Source organism: Callospermophilus lateralis, chromosome 18, assembly GCF_048772815.1.
Source record: "Callospermophilus lateralis isolate mCalLat2 chromosome 18, mCalLat2.hap1, whole genome shotgun sequence".
Lineage (NCBI taxonomy): Eukaryota > Metazoa > Chordata > Mammalia > Rodentia > Sciuridae > Callospermophilus > Callospermophilus lateralis.
The window spans coordinates 17,363,745-17,382,075 of NC_135322.1; the positions used below are offsets into that span (position 1 = coordinate 17,363,745).

General features: G+C 42.3%; 1 protein-coding gene and 1 pseudogene across 1 annotated transcript; one reads left to right on the plus strand and one right to left on the minus strand.

Moving 5' to 3' along the window:
- The first annotated feature begins 4,854 nt into the window (after nucleotides 1-4,854).
- On the plus strand, nucleotides 4,855-5,422 carry LOC143383196 (receptor-binding cancer antigen expressed on SiSo cells pseudogene; annotated as a pseudogene).
- Nucleotides 5,423-8,214: 2,792 nt separating this feature from the next.
- Nucleotides 8,215-16,973, minus strand: Cox6b1 (cytochrome c oxidase subunit 6B1). The gene is made up of 4 exons (XM_076838849.2): nucleotides 16,882-16,973; nucleotides 14,395-14,511; nucleotides 13,028-13,128; nucleotides 8,215-8,402 (listed from the first exon to the last, which is right to left on the minus strand). Exons 2-4 carry the CDS (start codon nucleotides 14,498-14,500, stop codon nucleotides 8,349-8,351), a joined length of 261 nt encoding a protein of 86 aa, XP_076694964.1. The 5' UTR covers nucleotides 14,501-14,511; nucleotides 16,882-16,973; the 3' UTR covers nucleotides 8,215-8,348.
- Between the last annotated feature and the right edge of the window lie 1,358 nt (nucleotides 16,974-18,331).

Below are 18,331 nucleotides of genomic sequence, written 5' to 3' on the forward strand. Positions count from 1 at the left end.
TTCTTTATTTGTGTATTTATGTATTTATTTTGGTACTGGGGATTGAACTCAGGGACCTTAACCATTGAGCCACATCCCCATCCCTTTTTCATATTTTATTTAGAGACAGGGCCTCGCTAAGTTGCTGAGGCTGACTTTAAACTCATGATCCTCCTGCCTCAGCCCTCAGCCTCCTGGGCTGCTGGGATTACAGGTGTGAGCCACTGTGAAAGGCCCTAGAATTTTAAAAAGCTGCATTTTAACAAGCTCTCCAGGCATCTTGAATGTGCCTCAGATCATTCTGCATCTTAGAATCCCTGGGAAACAAAAACACTCTCCATGTCTGGTTGCATCCCAGACTAAATATATAGAACTCTCTGGGTTTGGGCCTGGACTTCAAATTTAATAAAATGCCCCAGGTGATCCTCACATACAGCCAAACTTTAGAGATATTACGTTAGAAAGATTATATTAAGGTTTTGATTTTTCAAAAATATTTTTGTAAGGATATTTCATAGGCTAGAGCTTCATTTCCAAATGCATTTACTTCAACAAAGATGATATATTTAAACATCAGTGGCCACAGTGATGGGCAGACTTAGCAACACCCTGAAACCTGAAGCTTGGGCATACAGTAGAGGCTGAAGACTCAGGGTGCTCCTTTGGGTCAGCTGAGCAGTGGAGGACACAAGATTAATGGGTGGGATGGGAAAGCTGAATGTCCTGCCGAGAGAGGGGGACTTCAGAGCTGTGTGAAGGAGGAGAGGGGAAAGGTGAGGCGGGGGAGAAGTCACAGGGAGGCCAAAAGTTGGTGTGAGGGGGTGAAGCCAGGAGAGAAGCCTTAGTGTGGTGCAGCAGGGTTTTTTTTCTCAAATGTATTGAGCACCAAGTGCTGCTCAGTCCTGAAGGGAGGTGAAGGGATGATGTACATAATGAGCTTTCTGCATGCTCAGCCCTGAGCAGGGCCATGCTGGGAACACAGTGGGGACCATGGCACCCCCGTTCTTGGCCTCCTAGGCTCCCATAGAGAGGAGGAGACTGACACTGACCAGAGAGTGGCAGCCCAGCGTGGTCAGGGGGAAGTAACCAACGATACACACCAGAATGATCAGGACCATGACAGAGGAGATAAAGATGAACACAGGTCTAGAGGAGGTGCCTGACCCAGGGGGGAGGAGGGGACATTGAAGGAGAGATGGGGGTTGGTAGGGAAAGACAGGGAGGAGTGGTCCTGACAGAGAGAGCCTGTGGGACTTGAAGTGGACAAGCACCTCGGGGTATTCACAGCCTCCAAGGGAGGCTGCCTCAGTTTCTGGTTGCTACCCCTGCAGACCAGGGACCAGGCGACTTGTGAAGAATAGAGGCTGATTTGGATTTGTGGTTGTGGAGATGGGGAGTCCAAGAGCATGGTGCTGACATCTGTTTGGCTTCTGGTGAGGGCCTCATGCTGCCTCAACTTCCGGTGGGTCGTGGAGGGGGAGGCAGGACTGTGGGAGAGAAGTAGAGCCCCAGGGGCTGCCTGGCTTTGTGAGAACCCACCCTCCAGGGAACCAGCCAGGTCCAAGCCCAGGTGAACTTATGCCAACAAGAAAGTCTTTTTAAAGGCCCCGTTGGCTTTTCCCACAATTAGAAGGGGGACCAAGCCTCGACATGAGTTTTGACGGGGAAAAATCAGATTCAAACCATAGCACAGGCCGAAGTGCCTGGAGCAACTAATATTTAGAGAGCACAACACACACCGTTCTAGGCACCTGAAATGTATCAGGCACTGTCCTAGGTATCCTTCATGCACCATCACATTTTTGGTGGGGAGGGTATCAGGGATTGAACCCAGGGGTGCTTAACCATTGAGCCACATCCCTAGCCCTTTTTATTTTTTGAGACAAGGTCTCACTGACTTGCTTAAGGCCTCACTAAATTGCTGAGGCTGGCTTTGAACTCATGATCATCCTGCCTCAGCCTCCCAAGCCACAGGGATTACAGGTGTGTGCCACTGCCCCTGATTTTTATTTACTTATGTTTTTTGGCGAGACTACTTCATGGGTGGTGGTGAGTGCTTCTGACCAGAGGCACATGTTGGTTTCTGTCTTTGTTTGGGCTGCCATAACAAAATATCAAAATCTTACAAACAGAGCTGGGGTTGTAGTTCAGTGGTAGAGCGCTCACCTAGCACATGCAAGGCCCTGGGTTCAATCCTCAGCACCACATAAATAAATAAATAAAATAAAGGTATTGTGTCCAATACAACTAAAAAACTTTCAAAAAAATCTTATAAACAACAGAAATTTATTTTTCAAAGTTCTGGAAGCTGGGAAGTCCAAAATCAAGACACTGGGATCTTTAGTGTCTGGTGAGGGCCTGCTTTCTGTTTCATAGATGGTGGCTTTTGCCATGTCCTAACATAACAGCAGAAGGAGCAAGGAATTATGGGATTTTTTTGAAGGACATAAATCTCATTCGTGAGAACTCTACTCTCATGACCTAATCATCCACTTCCTAATGCCATCGCCCTGGAGGTTAGAACTTCAAAATATGAATCTCAAGATGCATTCAGACCATAGCAATTGTCTCTTTTGGTGACGTTCTCAGCCATTTCTGCTCAATGGGGGTTGCAAATGGGGGTTGCAAATGCCAATATTCTAATTATCTTTTCTTCTTTATTTATAGACTGGAATCAGGTATTTAAAAAGCAATGTAAAACCCTAAAGTAAAGCTACCTTCAAACCTGTACAATGTGGGGTCATGTTGAATTGAATATAATGAAACGAGAATCTGAGGCAAGTTAATTATGTTATTTCCAAATTCATGTCATCACGGGATTTTAGGGCCTCAAATTCCTCCTAAAAAGACACCCCAAAAGGAAACCCACAGCTGCCTGACCTGGGGGAGGGTGTGGAAGCTCTCAGTTCCCTCACTGTAACATGGGGCTCATCATAATGCAATGCTCACCGAGTGGCCGGAAGGCCTGGAATGTGCGTGGCAGTTCTATATCTTAAGAAGAAATAGGTAGGAAATGGTGTTCAACTGACCTGAAGGAGAGGATGAGAGGGTCTGTGACTGCCTCCTTAAAAGAAGGGATCGAGGAACTGCCTCGTGGCCACCTTTCATGAGACTGCTTATTTCCCTTTGTGTCAGGAGAAAATTCTAGAGCACTCTGCCAAGGTTCCAGTCAGACACCAGTTAGGACTGGCCTGTGTGGCTCATGTGATTATGTACAGGTTGTGGAGTGCCATGAGGAGTTACTCCCCATAATATCACCCCACAAGTTGTGCCCATTGGCAAGGAGGGAAAACAGATCTTTCTAGAGGAGGTAGCTATTGGCCATCATCTTTCCCAGGGATTAGATGGCCATCACGAATGGGCAACCTAGCATCAGGTACTTCCTGTTGGGAAGCAATAAGGAGGTTGCACCCAGGAAGGAGTCTTGCAAAAACTATTTAACCTGCAAATGGCCTGTAGAACTAAATTCCAGTTCATATGATGGTAGAGGAAGAGCAATGTCAGCATGAAGAAAACAACAAAACAAACCCAGAGTAAAGTACATTTTACAAAACAGCTGGCTTTGAAGACTCCCCTTTAAGCTGAGCATGGTGGTGCATGACTGTAATCCCAGTGACTTGAGGCTGAAGCAGGAGGATCCCAACTTTGAGGCCAGCCTCAGCAACTTTGAGGCCCTAAGCAACTTAGCAAGACTCTGTCTCAAAAAATATAAAGGGCTGGGGATGTGGCTCAGTGGGAAAGCACCCTGGTTCAATCCTTCTAATAACTAACTAAACTCTCCTTTACCTGGCAGGTGGTAGGTGGGGTGTGAAACGCTATTGTAGAACATTAAAAATTGTAGAACATTAAAAATCTATTGTAGGGGGCTGGGGATGTGGCTCAAGCGGTAGCGCGCTCGCCTGGCATGCGTGCGGCCCGGGTTCGATCCTCAGCACCACATACAGACAAAGATGTTGTGTCCGCCAAATACTAAAAAAATAAATATTGAAACTCTCTCTCTCTCTCTCTTTCTCACTCTCTCTCACTCTTTCTTTTTAAAAAAAAAGTCTCAAGATGTTTTTTTTAAAAAAAAATCTATTGTAGAACATTAAAAATTCTAGAGGCTAATAACCACATATGCAGAATATGAACCTCAATTGTATCCTGGTTCCAAAAAACAAACATCGCTGAACAACAGTATGGAGGACTTTTTTGGTGCAATTTGGGAAATTTGAATATGAACTGAACAGGAGACTTTTTAAAGGAATTTTAAAGATACCTTTATTTAAAAATATTATTTATTAAATTTTATAAATTCTATTTATTCATTTGTATGTGGTGCTGAGGATTGGGAGCGCTCTACCACTGAGCTATCACCCCAGCCCCTGAACAGGAGATTTTAAGGAATTAACTTTTTCTTATAAGTGATAATGGCGTAAAGAAACATGACATTTCTCTGAGATACATGCTGACATATTAGGAGTGATGTGAAAGGTATTTGGTAAATATTTTCAAGCAGTTTGACAAAAACACATGTATACAGTTAACATGACAAAATGTAAACAATTGTTAACCTCAGGTGGTGGGCAATGGGCAACCATTGTACTATTTCTGCTGTATGCTTAAATTTTCATAATAAAAGTTAAAAGGGGGAACTGTCTTTTTTTTTTTTTTTTTAATCCCTGCTGTCATGGAAATCACATTCTAGAGGTCTTGGAATGATGATGATTGATGATGAATAAGGAAAACACTTGGGTGAGGGAGGGGCTGGGAGAGGGTTTCCTGCAGAGGGAGCACCCAGCAACTGCTGTTAGAGCCAGAGCTCCAGAAATGACCACAGCTCGGGGAGGGGGGGGGTTTGATTCCCATCACGGCCATCACTGTTTCAGCTAATTTAAAGTTTGTACCTGTCTAGCAACAGTATTCTCATTCCTAAAGACATTAATATGCAGATCTGGCAAAGGAAGTAAATTAAGTGGAGACCAAATAACTTTGCCAACTACAGGTGATTATTTACCAGTTCCTAAGCAGACTGATGTGGAAGAGGAGCTTCCTGGGATGAAGACGCACCCACAGTGTGAAGTTTGAAGGTAGGAATGGGAAGGTGGCGGAACAACAAAATGCTTCGGAACAAATGGAACCTGACTATTTTTAAGGTCATGACACCAACTATAAAGAAAACTCAGAAAATGATTATTAAGAAGAGAGAACCTCTCCAGTAGATTAGCTGTTACACAAGATATGCCTTTTATTCACCAATCTTCTGAATTAGGTGACTTTGATACCTGGCAAGAAAATACCAATGCATGGGAAGAAGAAGATGCAGCCTGGCAAGCAGAAGTTCTGAGGCAGCAGAATAGCAGACAGAGAAAGAGCAGCAGAGCAGCAGAGGGAGAAAATGGAAAAGGACGCACAGAGGCTCATATAGAAAGAACAAAATAAAATCGGTGTGAAACTTTCATAACAAATGTCTCCAAATGTCATAGTGTCAGTAGGAGAAATCTGAGCTCCTCAACCCACACAACATTTATTTGGATTTAAGAGTATTTTGAGAATACAAACTCTGCTTTATTTCAAGTGCATTCATCAGGCCATCCGGGACACCAGAATTCTCCCAAAGTACCTTGAATTCCTAGTAATTAAGACTCAAAAGAACAAAAAAGGACTTACAAGACAATATTTTCTTCAACATGCTCCAAATATGACTGTAGAGAAATTATTATGAATGGAATATACCAGTACCTCTCCAGCTAGTGTTTCTAGCTAAATTAATGGTTGTAAATAGTTTTATGATGGAAAAGAATTCTGCTATTGTGCTTTCCTTCAATGTGCATAATTATAAAATAAAATAATTTTAATTAAAAAAACCACTTGGAATGTGACTGAGAAATGCTTTAGAAACTGAGTAAAGGGGTTCAATGTGTGAGGTGATGCTGCAGGCTGAGTGGTCAGGGAAGGCCTTACTTTTATCCACCACAAGGAACCACAAGGGAGTGGGCAGCTGGTTATCTGATGGAGAAACTTGCCAGGCTGAGCGGCCAGAGCCAGCTGGTGTATTGAGACATCTCATGTGCTCCATCCTTCCTGCCACACCAAAGAGGTCAGTGTGGCAGGAAATGAGAGAACCAACAGCAGATCAGCAGACCGGAGGGGAAACAGGAGGGTTGTTCTTTATCAAATCAAATACATCTCATTAGATTTATGAATGCTCCTAAGTGCATGGACTGTCTCTGGAGGAAAACGGGAAAAAGACCGGTGATAGCCTTGGGCAGAGATGGGCAGCTGGAATCAGGGAGCTCTACATCTTGACATTTCACTGCATGTCCTAGTGCTTTGAAATTTTGGTGTTTCTTTGCTATTTCCAATGCATGTCATAGCTCCTATGGTCCCTCAAGGTCCCCTTGCATGCACAAGGACCTGTTTACAGGTCCTATGACTGGGCAGGTGCTTCACAAGATCCTTCCCTAAGGCCACTTCCCTCAATCCAGGAATCATCTCTTTGCTCACTTGGAGGAAGTGCATCAGACAGTTTTTTCACACAGGCATCTGACGTGAGGGCACATCATTTCAGCCACAAGATGGCGCTCTGGCAGCCCTGCTGTCAGTTCCCTGTTGAAAGGTTTGGTAATTATTTTGAACTGTTAATGTGTGGCAATTCCTTCTTTGGGGGTACTGGGGAAGTTCTTTTTTTTTTTTTTTTTGTATGAAGGATTGAACCCAGGGGTGCTTAACTATGAACCACATCCCCAGTCCTTTTTTTGTATTTTATTTTTAGACAGGTTCTAAGTTGCTTAGGACGCTGGTTTGAACCCAACAATTCTCCAGACTCAGCCTCCAGAGGGGCTGGGATTACAGGTATGGGCCCCCACACCCAGTTGGGAAAGTTCTTTATTTGACCTACTAAAATGACTTTCAATCACTGTGATCTACATGATAAAGGCCCAAAACACAGGGAGAAAAGATCCATTGTGGTGAACACTGCTTAGAGGATGTTAAGAATCTATTGTTTCTTAGGTATAATGAGAGTGTGACAGTTTTAAAGATCAGTATCCCACGGGTATGCACACCTGCTTCTAGGGAAGTGGAGGTAAGAGTAAAGGCCAGCCAGGGCAACTTAGCAAGACCCTGCGAATGGGCTGGGGATGCAGCTCACTGAACACTTCTGGGTTCAATCCCCAATACTGCATAATATAAAATAAAATAAAATTTAAAAATCTGATACACACACATGCTCTGGAATAAAATATAATTTATGAGACTGACTTTAAAATTATCTAGAAAGGGGTAGTTAGTTAGATGAAAGAGGTCATTTGTTAAAGCTAGGTAAGATATGTGTAAGAGTTATCTTATGGTTCAAAAATGATACATAAGAAAAGTTAGCTGGGTGTGGTGGCATATGCCTAGGATCCCAAGTTCGAGGCCAGCCTCAGCAATTTAAAGCCCTATAAATAATTTAGTGAGACCCTGTATCAAAAAAAAAAAAAAAAAAAAGTTAAAAATCTACACAGGCAATAAGGGTAAATACAAAGATCAATTTTTTGCCTCCCCCCCCCCGCTTTGGGGGGAGGGGTACTGGGGTGTTTAACTACTGAGCCACACACATCCCCAGTCCTTTTATGTGTGTGTGTGTGTGTGTATATATATATATATATATATATATATATATTTTTTTTTTTAATGGGCACAATACCTTTATTTATTTATTTTTTATGTAGTGCTGAGAATTGAACCCAGGGCTCACATGTGCTAGGCAAGCGCTTATCCTTTTCAAAATTTTATTTAAAGACAGAGTCTTACTAAATTGCTGAGGCTGGCAAACTTGTAATCCTCCTGCCTCAGTCTTCTGAGCCACTAGGATTATAGGCATGTGCCACCAGGCACTTGAAGCTTTTTAATAGCTATTTTGCATAAATACCCATTCTATTGATTGTCTGGAGTGGAGTAAGTGGCCAAAGTTTAATTAAGTTAAAAAGTAAAACAAACAGAAAAGAGGGCTGGGATTGTGGCTCAGTGGTAGAGCGCTCGCCAAGCATGGTCCACCTAGCATGGCCACACCTAGCATGGGTGGGACCCAGGCGAGATGCGGTTCCATCCTCAGCACCACATAAAAATAAAGGCATGTGTTATGTCCATCTACACCTTAAAAAATAAATATTAAAGAAAAAAGAAAGAAAAGAAAATTACCCTGAGGCTTCCCACTTGTTGGGGCACTGATTGAGCTTCTTGCTCTGCTGTCCAGCTCTTATACACACAGTCTTGGACTTTTCCAGTGAATTTTTATTAGTTAAGTCATGATTCAGGGTCCCAGGGTAGGAAGAACCAAGCACCCAGGTCCCCCTTTACCACCCTGGGAGAAGGACGGAAGACAGGAGAGGCAGGGTGGAACCAGTTCAGATCTTCCCGGGAAATGTGCCTTCTGCCCGGCGGTCATCCCAAGTTGAGACCTGTGGAAAGACAAGTCTGTGTCACTCCATATTCTGTAGGGAAGCCAAATAGATGGATCTGTCTCCCTGCTTTGTCCATCTGTATATTTAGTCAACAAATAACTGCAGGTGCCTGCTTTGTGTCAACCACTGCCACAGGAGCCAGAGAACCAGAAGTTACCCCAAAGACAAAAATTGCCTTCTTGAATGAGCTGACACACTGGGGGAAGTAATGGGCAGAAACATCCCAGACTCACTGCAGGGATGTTCATGGGGAGATGTCACTGCTCAGATGTCCCAGAGTGTGGCTGGGCCCTGCTTCCTCAACCCCAGAGGCAATGCTCAATGCTACTTTAGGAACAGAAGAAAGGTGGAATACTAGGCATTACAATGAGGCTGATTTATGTCCTGGCACAAAAGGATCTCCAAGGATGCCTAGAGGTGGAACTGGCAGATCAAAGGATGATTTTTTCATTTTGAAAGAGCCTGCCAAATGTGTCATCAAGTTCAAAAAGGTCCCAGAGTGCAAAGTAAAATTCTAAGCTTGATCACAGATGTGGCATGGCATAAAAAAATGACGGAGAGGTCTGTATCCAATTGTTAACACTCTCCTTAAGTGCTCTCTGCTTTGGGGACCTTTCTATAGCAGTTACATGCATACTCCTTTTGATATACCTACCAACCCATCTGCCTACACTCATACACTCCCCAGCTTTTGCTCTCTTATATGTTAGATATTAGAGGAAATGAATAAAAACATGGACAACAGAAAATAAGTCTGACTCCCCACCCATTACTTCCTAGTTGTGTGACCTTAGGCAAGTTACTCCACCTATCTGGGTCTCAGTTTCCGATTCTGTAAAAGGAGGATACTGATCAAGTATTTACCTCATATGTTCAACCAAGTGCTTACAAAGGATCTGGCCCATTTTATATAGACATACAGTATTGGACTTTACCAGTGAATTTTTATTAGTTAAGTCATGATTCACACACCCACACACCTTAGAGCTCTTTCTGTATAAAGGTTATAGAGCTCACGTTCTCTAGAAAGATTATCAAGACAATTCTGCATCATTTATGTAACTCTGGCTGTCTCTGAATGTCCCCCATTAAAAACAATTCTGCAATGGGCATCCTTACTTACAAAAATTTTTGTAGGATGCCTAGATGTGGAATTGGCAGATCAAAGGATGATTTTTTTCATGTGAAAGAGCCAGCCAAATTTAACCTCAAAAGTGACTGGACCAGGCCGGGTGCAGTGATGCACACATGCCTGTAACCCCAGAGGCTTGGGAATCTAAGACAGGAGGATCACAAGTTCAAAGCCAGCCTCAGCAAAGGTGAGGTGCTAAGTAACTAAGTGAGACCCTGTATCTAAACAAAACCCCAGAATGGGCTGAAGATGTGGCTCAGTGGTCAAGTGCACCTGAGTTCAATCCCTGGTTTAAAAAAAAAAAAAAAGCAACTTGATCAACTTACTGAACCAATAGCACTCTGCAACAAAACCTAACCTTTAGTAACTTTTGGTCTGGACTACAAGGTTAAAACAAGTACCTCTCTTGTTTCAAGCTGTGTTTTCTTGATGACCGGAGTGGAGATGAACACCTTCTCATGGCTGGGGTCCATCTGGATCCCTCATGCAGCTCTACCCTGACTCCACCTCTAGTCTGGCCTCTAGCAACTGGCCCTCTGTTAACACCCCAAACTAACAGGCTGCTGTCTCTCTCTGGAGATGCTTGGCCTTCCCTCTTGAATGTGTATTCCAAATGCTTCTTACCACCAAGAGCCCACAGAAACCTCAATGTCTCTAGGAAAAAATAAAAAAGTAAAGAGGGCAAAAGAATGAGTCCAGTTCAAGGGGCAGAGAAGTTTTTCTAATTATTAAAGATGACAGGATGGCGGCTACCTAATAATGGAGGAGATTGTGTTGGTGTGAAAACAGGTATATAATGCATGTTAGACTAAAAAGAAAAGTGCAAAACAGTATCTAGTGTATTTATAAATATAAAAAAGTACACATATATGCTAGCACACAGAAAAGGAGTATATGACTTACACTCAATTGCTAGGGGGCTCAGAAAGGGTTAATAGAGAGACCAGGGATATAGCTCAGTGGTAGAGCACTTGCCTAGCCTGTGCAAGGCCTGGGGTTTGATCAGAGTACTACAAAACAAACAAACAAAAAATAACTGGAAGGTGCCACAATATTATCAGCCAGAACAGGCAAATGAAGAAAAATTTATCTGCCCCTTTTCTCTCTTTTTTAATTTGTTCTAATTAGTTACACATGACAGCAGAATGCATTTCGATTCATTGTACACAAATGGATATCTGCCCCTTTACTAATTATTAAGATTTTGTGAAGTGGTTACACAAATATTTATTTTTATTTACATCAAGTTTTTGGAATAAAGAAGCCAGGGCTTGGAGAGTAATCTGGGACACCTTTGTTCCCCACCCCCTTCTTTTTTTTTGGGTGGGGTGGGGTGCAGGAGTGTGTGTTTTTTAGTCTTTTTTTTTTTTTTTTTTTTAATTCATCAACTCATGGACAGCCCTTAGGAGAGAAAGAAGAACTGATTCCACATTTCATTTCCTACATCTAGTGTAGAAAATGTGTTCCCCACTTGGTGCTCTTAGGAAGGAATATAGTTAATGCCTCATTTAATAATATATTCCTTTTTGTAAGTTGTTTTTTTCTCCACCCTTGAGTAGATCTAGTATTTGATGAAATTCATAAAAACCGGTGGACAAAAGCTATCTCACCCCTCCTCTTTTCTAGGATGCACTCTATATGACTGTGACTTTCAAGGAAAATTTGTTTGCCATTTGCTGTTTTTTTATTTTATTTTATTTTTGCAGAGGAGGTTCATTTCTAACTTCTTTCACTGAAAAATGAAGAAAAGCGTTGCACCTTTTGACATACACCAAATAAATCTGGTTTGTAAAGGGAGAAAAGTGAGTATCCAAAGAATCATCCATGAACCACTGAATGTAAGAAACACTCATGAACTGTTGCAGCTACTGTTAAAAAAAAAAAAAAAAAAAAAAAAAAAAAAAGAGGGTCCTGTCCTGTGCAGAATGCATTTATACCCAGCCTTAATGGGGCAGAGAGAGGGGATGCCTGAGTGGAGAGCCATACAACCAGATGCTCTCCATGTAAGGGGCAGGACTAGGGACCTGCAGGCTTGGGGGGTGGGGCAATGACAGAACCAGAAACACATTTTCTAGGACCCTGGCCAACTCATACCTAATGCAGGCCCCAAGGAGGGATGAGGGATATTACAGAATCACACACTGTATTATTCAAGATCACCCCGGGGAGAAATCCTGGGTCCAGAGTACTCAAGACTCTTAGGTGAGAAAAAAAAACAAGTGAGGAAAATATGCCTTTAAGGCATTTTGTTCTAAAGAAATAAGCCCCAAAGATTGTAGGTTTAGGATGCTTAATATACTCAAAAAATACAACATAATCTCCATTAAAAAAGAACAAGTTACATAAAACCATCTACAAGTTATTAAAATAAATATGTATTGTCACAATATAAGGCTCCAAGACACACTGATATGCCAAAGCAAGTCATAGAATAGAATATACAGTATGAACTATTCATACATAGAAAGTTCCACAAGCTTATTATGTATAGTAAATCTATACTGAGAAAAATTGAATCATTTAGTAACGGTTACCTTAGGGGAAGGAGACTGGAGAGTGCAGAGGGTTTTTGCTTTTTATTTTACTGTTCTGCTTCTGCTTGTTTTGTTTTTTAAAATGAGCATTATTATTTTCATAATAATACCACATTGTGATTGTAAGACACATAGGCTTTCACTAATATCTGAAATTATCATGATCTATTAGTTTTCAGCAATTAAAAAAAGATTCAAACATCTTTCAACATGTCTTACAGTCAATGGGTCAATGGAGTCCTTTGATTTGATGAAACAGGAGAATGCTGAACATAAATTCTTTCCATTAAAAAAAGAGGACATAACAAAAGGTATTAAAATATTGACAAAAGGTCTTATCAGATCAGGGGTAAAGAACTGCCTTATTGTACCGTTATTCTTTGGAGAGTCCAATCAAGTAGGTAAGGATGAAATGACCTCAGATTTACTCTAGAATATTTCAGCAAAGGAAAGAAGGAAAAGAAAAGAAATGTATGAAGAAAATGTGGAAAAATCTTGGTAGCTATTCGAAATTTGATTGATGAATATATTTGAGTGATTCAAAAATTTAATTATATATAAAATTTAAAAAATGAGGGCTGGGGATATAGCTCAGTCGGTAGAGTACTTGCCTCGCATGTATAAGGCCCTGGGTCCAATCCCCAGCACCACAAAAATAAAAAAGTTCATTATGAACAACAGATAGGGCTGCGTGATATATCTGTAGAGTGCATGACTAAAACTGATCTGGCAAGATAGTCCTGGTTGCCTCGGCAGAGGGTCAGGACTGGTTGAGCCGTCAGTGAGAGAAGGAAGGGAAACAATTCTAGGCTGCAGAATAGGCATGAATCCCATGGAGAGTTCGATGCCTTGTCCTCTCTTTATCCCCCAGAGATGAGTTCCCACTGAGCCACCAATATCCCCTTCTGCTAAGTCACCTCCCCAACATCACAACAGCCCCAGTGGGAGGCACATACCCAGGATATGGGGCAGAGGGACTTGTACACACGCCGGTACCACTCACATACAGAGATATCGCCCCCTTTTGCGGTCATTGCCTTCTGGCAGCGGTGGAAGTCTGTAAAGAAAGGGGATCAGGGTCAGCCCAATCAAGGCCTGCAAGATATTTTTGATCAAAATTCACCTTTTTACCTCATGAACAATTAATACATACGTATTTACACACACAGGAAACACAAATGTACAAGTGTACTGAAAGGGACTAGATACACCTCACTAAATTGATTTTGCAACCCTAAGAACTGCTGTTTAATTTGAAAATTTTGGAGTCAGCATGTGAGAGGATGAGGGAAGTCTAGAACCAGGGCAAGCAAGGGGAAGATGGGCTTGATGCCAAGTACTAGAGAGGAAGGTGGGGGAGGGGGGTGGTTTAAAAAAAAAAAAAAAGCAGGCAATTTAAAAAATTCCTCCAGGCATTCTGTTCCTAGGTACACTCCCTAGAGAAAAAAGCACTTATATCGACATAAAATAACATTTAAAAGAATATTTACAGCATCAACATTTGTAAGAACCCCCAAATGGAAATCATACAAATGTCCACGAATAAATTGTGATGAAGTGCACAACAATGATAATGAGCAAACCATATGCCATAGCACAGGTCAATCTGAAGTGCTGAATGAAAAAATCCAAAGACAGAAGGAGACATACAAAAGGAGACTTCATATTCATGAAGTTCATAAAGAAGCAAACCTAAACGTGATGGTAAAACAAAAGCGTGGGGCTGGGGATGTGGCTCAAGCGGTAGCGTGCTCGCCTGGCATGCGAGGGGCGCTGGGTTCAATCCTCAGCACCACATACAAATAAAGATGTTGTGTCCACCAAAAACTAGAAATAAATATTAAAAATTCTCTCTCTCTCTCTCTAAAAAAAAAAAAGCAGATTACCTGAAGTTGGTGGGGTCACATCTCTAGTGGGGAGTAAGATATGGCATTCAAGACAGGGCACAAAGCAGGGAAGGGAAGCCAGCATACTGGCAATATCTATTTTCTTTGTGGATTATGGCCTTACAGGGTTCACTTTAGAATTATTAATTTAACTGTACATGTTTTATTTATTTCATGTGGGTTATATCACAAAGAGTCCACACACACATGCTACTTAAATTAAAAAAAAACAAAAAAAAAACAATCATTATAGGAACCCAAATTTGTAAACCTGGCCCATATCCTAAATACAGTTGGTGATGAGGACCTTCTGAGATAAGATGTCCAGAGTAAGAGGGAAGAGGGTGGGATGCCCATAAAATAAGGCAAAAGGTGAGTGACTTGAGGTGTGGGGCCAGGGGAAGGTCTGTGTTCCTCCATCACCATGCCCTGCTTACCCACATAGTTCTGCCAGCAGTTCCTGGTCTGGTTCTGGTTGGGGAAGCGGCTGTCAAAAGGGGCAGTCTTATAGTTCTTGATTTTGGTCTTGATGTCTTCAGCCATGATGCTGACTCCTAGAGACAAAGGGAATGGGTGTTGGCAAGAGGCCAAGCATGGAGATGTCAGACCAACCAGGACCAATGGAGGAGACTCAGATATATAAAATAGGTTGGATGTGAACAAGTTATAGGGAAACTCCTTAGTAAAATCAGGCCTGCCCGGTCCCAAAATAATACTAGCTAACGTTCACTGGGTGCTTACTATATGCCAGGCCCTGTTCTACACATTTTACTCTTAGAGTCACTCTAAAAGGCAGGGACAGGCACAGTGGTGCATGCCTGTAATCCCAGCAATTTGGGAAGCTGAGCAGAAGGATTACAAGTTTAAAGCCAGTCTCAACAACTTAATGAGACTCTGTCCCAAAATAAAAAGGACTGACAGGGGAAGACAATAGAATGAATCAGACGTAACTTTCCTACGTGCATGTATAAATATACAACCAGTGTAACTCCACATCAGGTTCAACCATAAAAATGGGATCCTAACTGCAATGGGTTGCACTCCATATATGTATGTCAAAATGCACCCTACTGTCATGTATATCTAAAACAACAAATAAAAAAAATAAAAATAAAAAGGACTAGGGATGTGGCTCCATGGTAAAGTACCCCTGGGTTCAATCCCAAATACTCTCTTTCCCCTCCTCCCCAAAAGGCAGGAATTATTACTATTCCTGCTATCCACACCAGGAAGGGTCAGAGTGTCTAAGTGTCATCCAAGGTCATATAGCATATAAATGGTGGGCTGTTTCAGTCATTGGCAGAACCTACACTGAATAGGTTCTCTTAATCTTTTTGGTGCCACAAACTCCTCAGGGGTCTGACAAACCCCATAAACCTCTTTCTTGGAATGTTTAAATGCATTCAAATTTTGCAAAAGATGACAAAGAAAAGCAGTAAGCAGTTATATCTAGCTGAGGATTTGCTGAGTTTTAAAATTTTGAAGAAATTATGACTGAAAATGATATTTGTAACATTTGCAACAATGACCAAATATAAGAATATTTGTGGGGCTGGGGATGTGGCTCAAGCGGTAGCATGCTCGCGGCCGGGGTTGGATGTCCTCAGCACCATATACAAACAAAAATGTTGTGTCTGCCGAAAACTGAAAAATAAATATTAAAAATTAAAAAAAAAAGAATATTTGTGATTGTTGGGTACAGAGATGCACAACATGCCTGAAATCCAAGCAACTCAGGAGGCTGAGGTTGGAGGATCACAAGTTTGAGGCTAGTCTCAGCAACTTAGCAAGAACCTAAGCAACTTTGAGAGCCTGTCTCAAAAATAAAAAGAATTTGGGATGTGGCTCAGTGGTTAAGTGATACTGGGTTTAATCCCCAGTATAAAATTTAAAAAAAAAAAAAAAAAAAAAAAGGACTGAGGATATAGCTCAGTGGTAAAGCACCCCTAGGCTCAGTCCCTAGTACCCTCCCCTGCCCTCTAAAAAAAATTTTGATTTTGATCCCTGATAAAGTTATAGCTGCAGATAATACTACTGAAGTTGTTCCCTCCATACCTAACTGAAAGAAATTCTTACTACATTTCAATTAGAGGTTAGTACAACTAAGGATGCAATTTCCCCTCCCCTATATCATCACCTATTCAAGAACTGGCACGCCTTGTATTCTATCAACTCTGTGCACCCAGGGTTGAAAATCTTTGATATATCTCTGAGGAGTTGACACACAGTTTTCATCTGAAATCTGAGAGAAAGTGCCTATGTTCCAGATAATCCAAGAAGCCATAGCGCCACACAGAGGGGCACAAAATACAAGCGGCCCAAAATAGTGGCAGATATCTGGACTACTAGAATAGGCTTTTGGGAGTCCTGGGGGGAAAATGAGGAGGACGGACGCGGAGGACCGCTTGGACTCAGTTGAAAGAGTAGTTTTGTGCAAGATCTCAAGTTTACGTTTAAGGATAAGGGTAAATCGAAAATGCTGCGACCCCTCCAACGTCCAAGAGGGAGAAGGGACGAGACAGGCTGAGACCCAAACACGCCGCATGAGGCCACACCTGTGCACTGCAGTCCCAATTAGTGGGTCCAAACCCTGACCACTGAATAGCCTCGGCTGAGCAGCTTAAAATCTCTGAGCCTATTTCCTCATGGTAAAAGGGGATAATCACAGGACCTACCCCATAGGCCTGGACGTAGAATTAAATGAAATTATATAAATTGCATGGACAATTATTACCTGGTATCAAGAAAGAACTATATAACCGTCAGCTCTTACTATTACCAGACCGACAGGACCACAGAACCCCAGTGTCAAAGGCGGATGGCCGCCGCACAACGCAAGCTTCGCCCCGTTCTCCGGAAAGCTGCGGTCCGGGTCCTCAGACTTCCAGGATGGGGTCCTAGGTTCCCGAGCCCTCCACACTCACCTAAAGACGCCCCTGCAGCAGCTCGCAGCTCAATGTGACCCTTAGCAAAAACGCCAATGTCAGACAGGAAGCGGAATTAAGACCGGCCGGAAGCTGGGTGAAACGGAAAATAAGGGAGTCTTTCCAGCGGCTAGAGCGCCTCGGAGAGGCCACTCAGGCCACGCCCACACAAGAGAACTGCGGCTTCCTATTGGACTGAACACCTATTCATCATCCCTGCCTGCCCAATGGTGAGCTTGTTAGGCATTTTGGATTGCCCTGAACTCAGGCTCCAGAGGTCAGGTTACAGATTCTACGCTCTGCCTTTAGCCCACATCTCGGGACTGACGGGGGAGTGGGCTTGGGGATAAAATCCTAGCGAAAGTAATTTTATTCATGCCAGAGGTATTTATTGGCACTAATATAAGGGTTGAGAAGGCATCGCTGGAAAAAAAAAATTCCATACCCCCAGGGAACCACAAGGGCAAAAGCACTTAAGGGAAAGCCAGACTGTATGTTTGGGAACAGCTGGAAGGGATCATTTGAAAATGAACCAGTCCCCCTGCCAGAATCCCTAAGTCACAGTGTGAGGAATGCTCAGAAGCCACCTCCTTGATCATTCATATATTTTCTCAAACCTCAAAAAGCACAATTTAACAAAGATTTGGATGGACCGAGGGCTAATAAACCAAAGTCCTGCATCACAGAGAGAAAAGGGTTTGTGATGGATCTGGCCGAAATTGTTTCATCTGGGAAAATGGCAACTATTAATGATCTTTCTACTCACGTTTTGTCGTTGATGACTAACTTTGTTTCACAGTACATAGCTGATCTAGTTTACAAAAAAATCCTGTTGCTTCTGCCTTCAAAATATAATCAGAATCTTCCTCTAAACATGTAGTTCAAGCTATAATTTTCTCTAGCCTGGACTACACCCTGGCCTCCTGGCTTCCCTGTTGCCCTCTTTAGTATCTCCGTTTAGCCAAAGGAATGTTGTTCTCTTAAAAAAAAATGTTCTTTTTTAGATATACACGACAGTATAATGTGTTTTGACATATTATACATACATGGAGTGCAACCCATTCCAATTAGGATTCCATTCTTGTGGTTGAACATGATGTGGAGTTACACTGGGTATATTCATATATGAACATAGGAAAGTTATGTCTGATTCATTCTACTGTCTTTCCTATTTCCATTCCCCCACCTTTCCCATCATTCCCCTTTGCTAATCCAATGAACTTCTGGTTCTCCCTCCCTACAACTCCTTATTGTGGGTCAGCATCCACATATCAGAGAACATTAGGCCTTTGTTTTGGGGGATTGGCTTATTTCACTCAGCATGATAGTCTCCAGTCCCATCCATTTATTGGCAAATGCCATAATTTCATTTTTATTTATGGCCGAGTAATAAGGAATTCTGTTAACACCTCTGTCAGAAGGAGCCTCTTCCTCAGCCCAGAACTTCCCC

Excerpts from the sequence above, each read along its gene's own strand:
- Cox6b1 (XM_076838849.2), bottom strand. The coding sequence starts at position 14,500 with ATGGCTGAAGACATCAAGACCAAAATCAAGAACTATAAGACTGCCCCT. Across the intron at positions 13,129-14,394 it reads CTGCTGGCAGAACTATGTGG|ACTTCCACCGCTGCCAGAAG; the intron begins GTAAGCAGGGCA and ends CTTTCTTTACAG. Across the intron at positions 8,403-13,027 it reads CCCTCTGCCCCATATCCTGG|GTCTCAACTTGGGATGACCG; the intron begins GTATGTGCCTCC and ends GTCTTTCCACAG.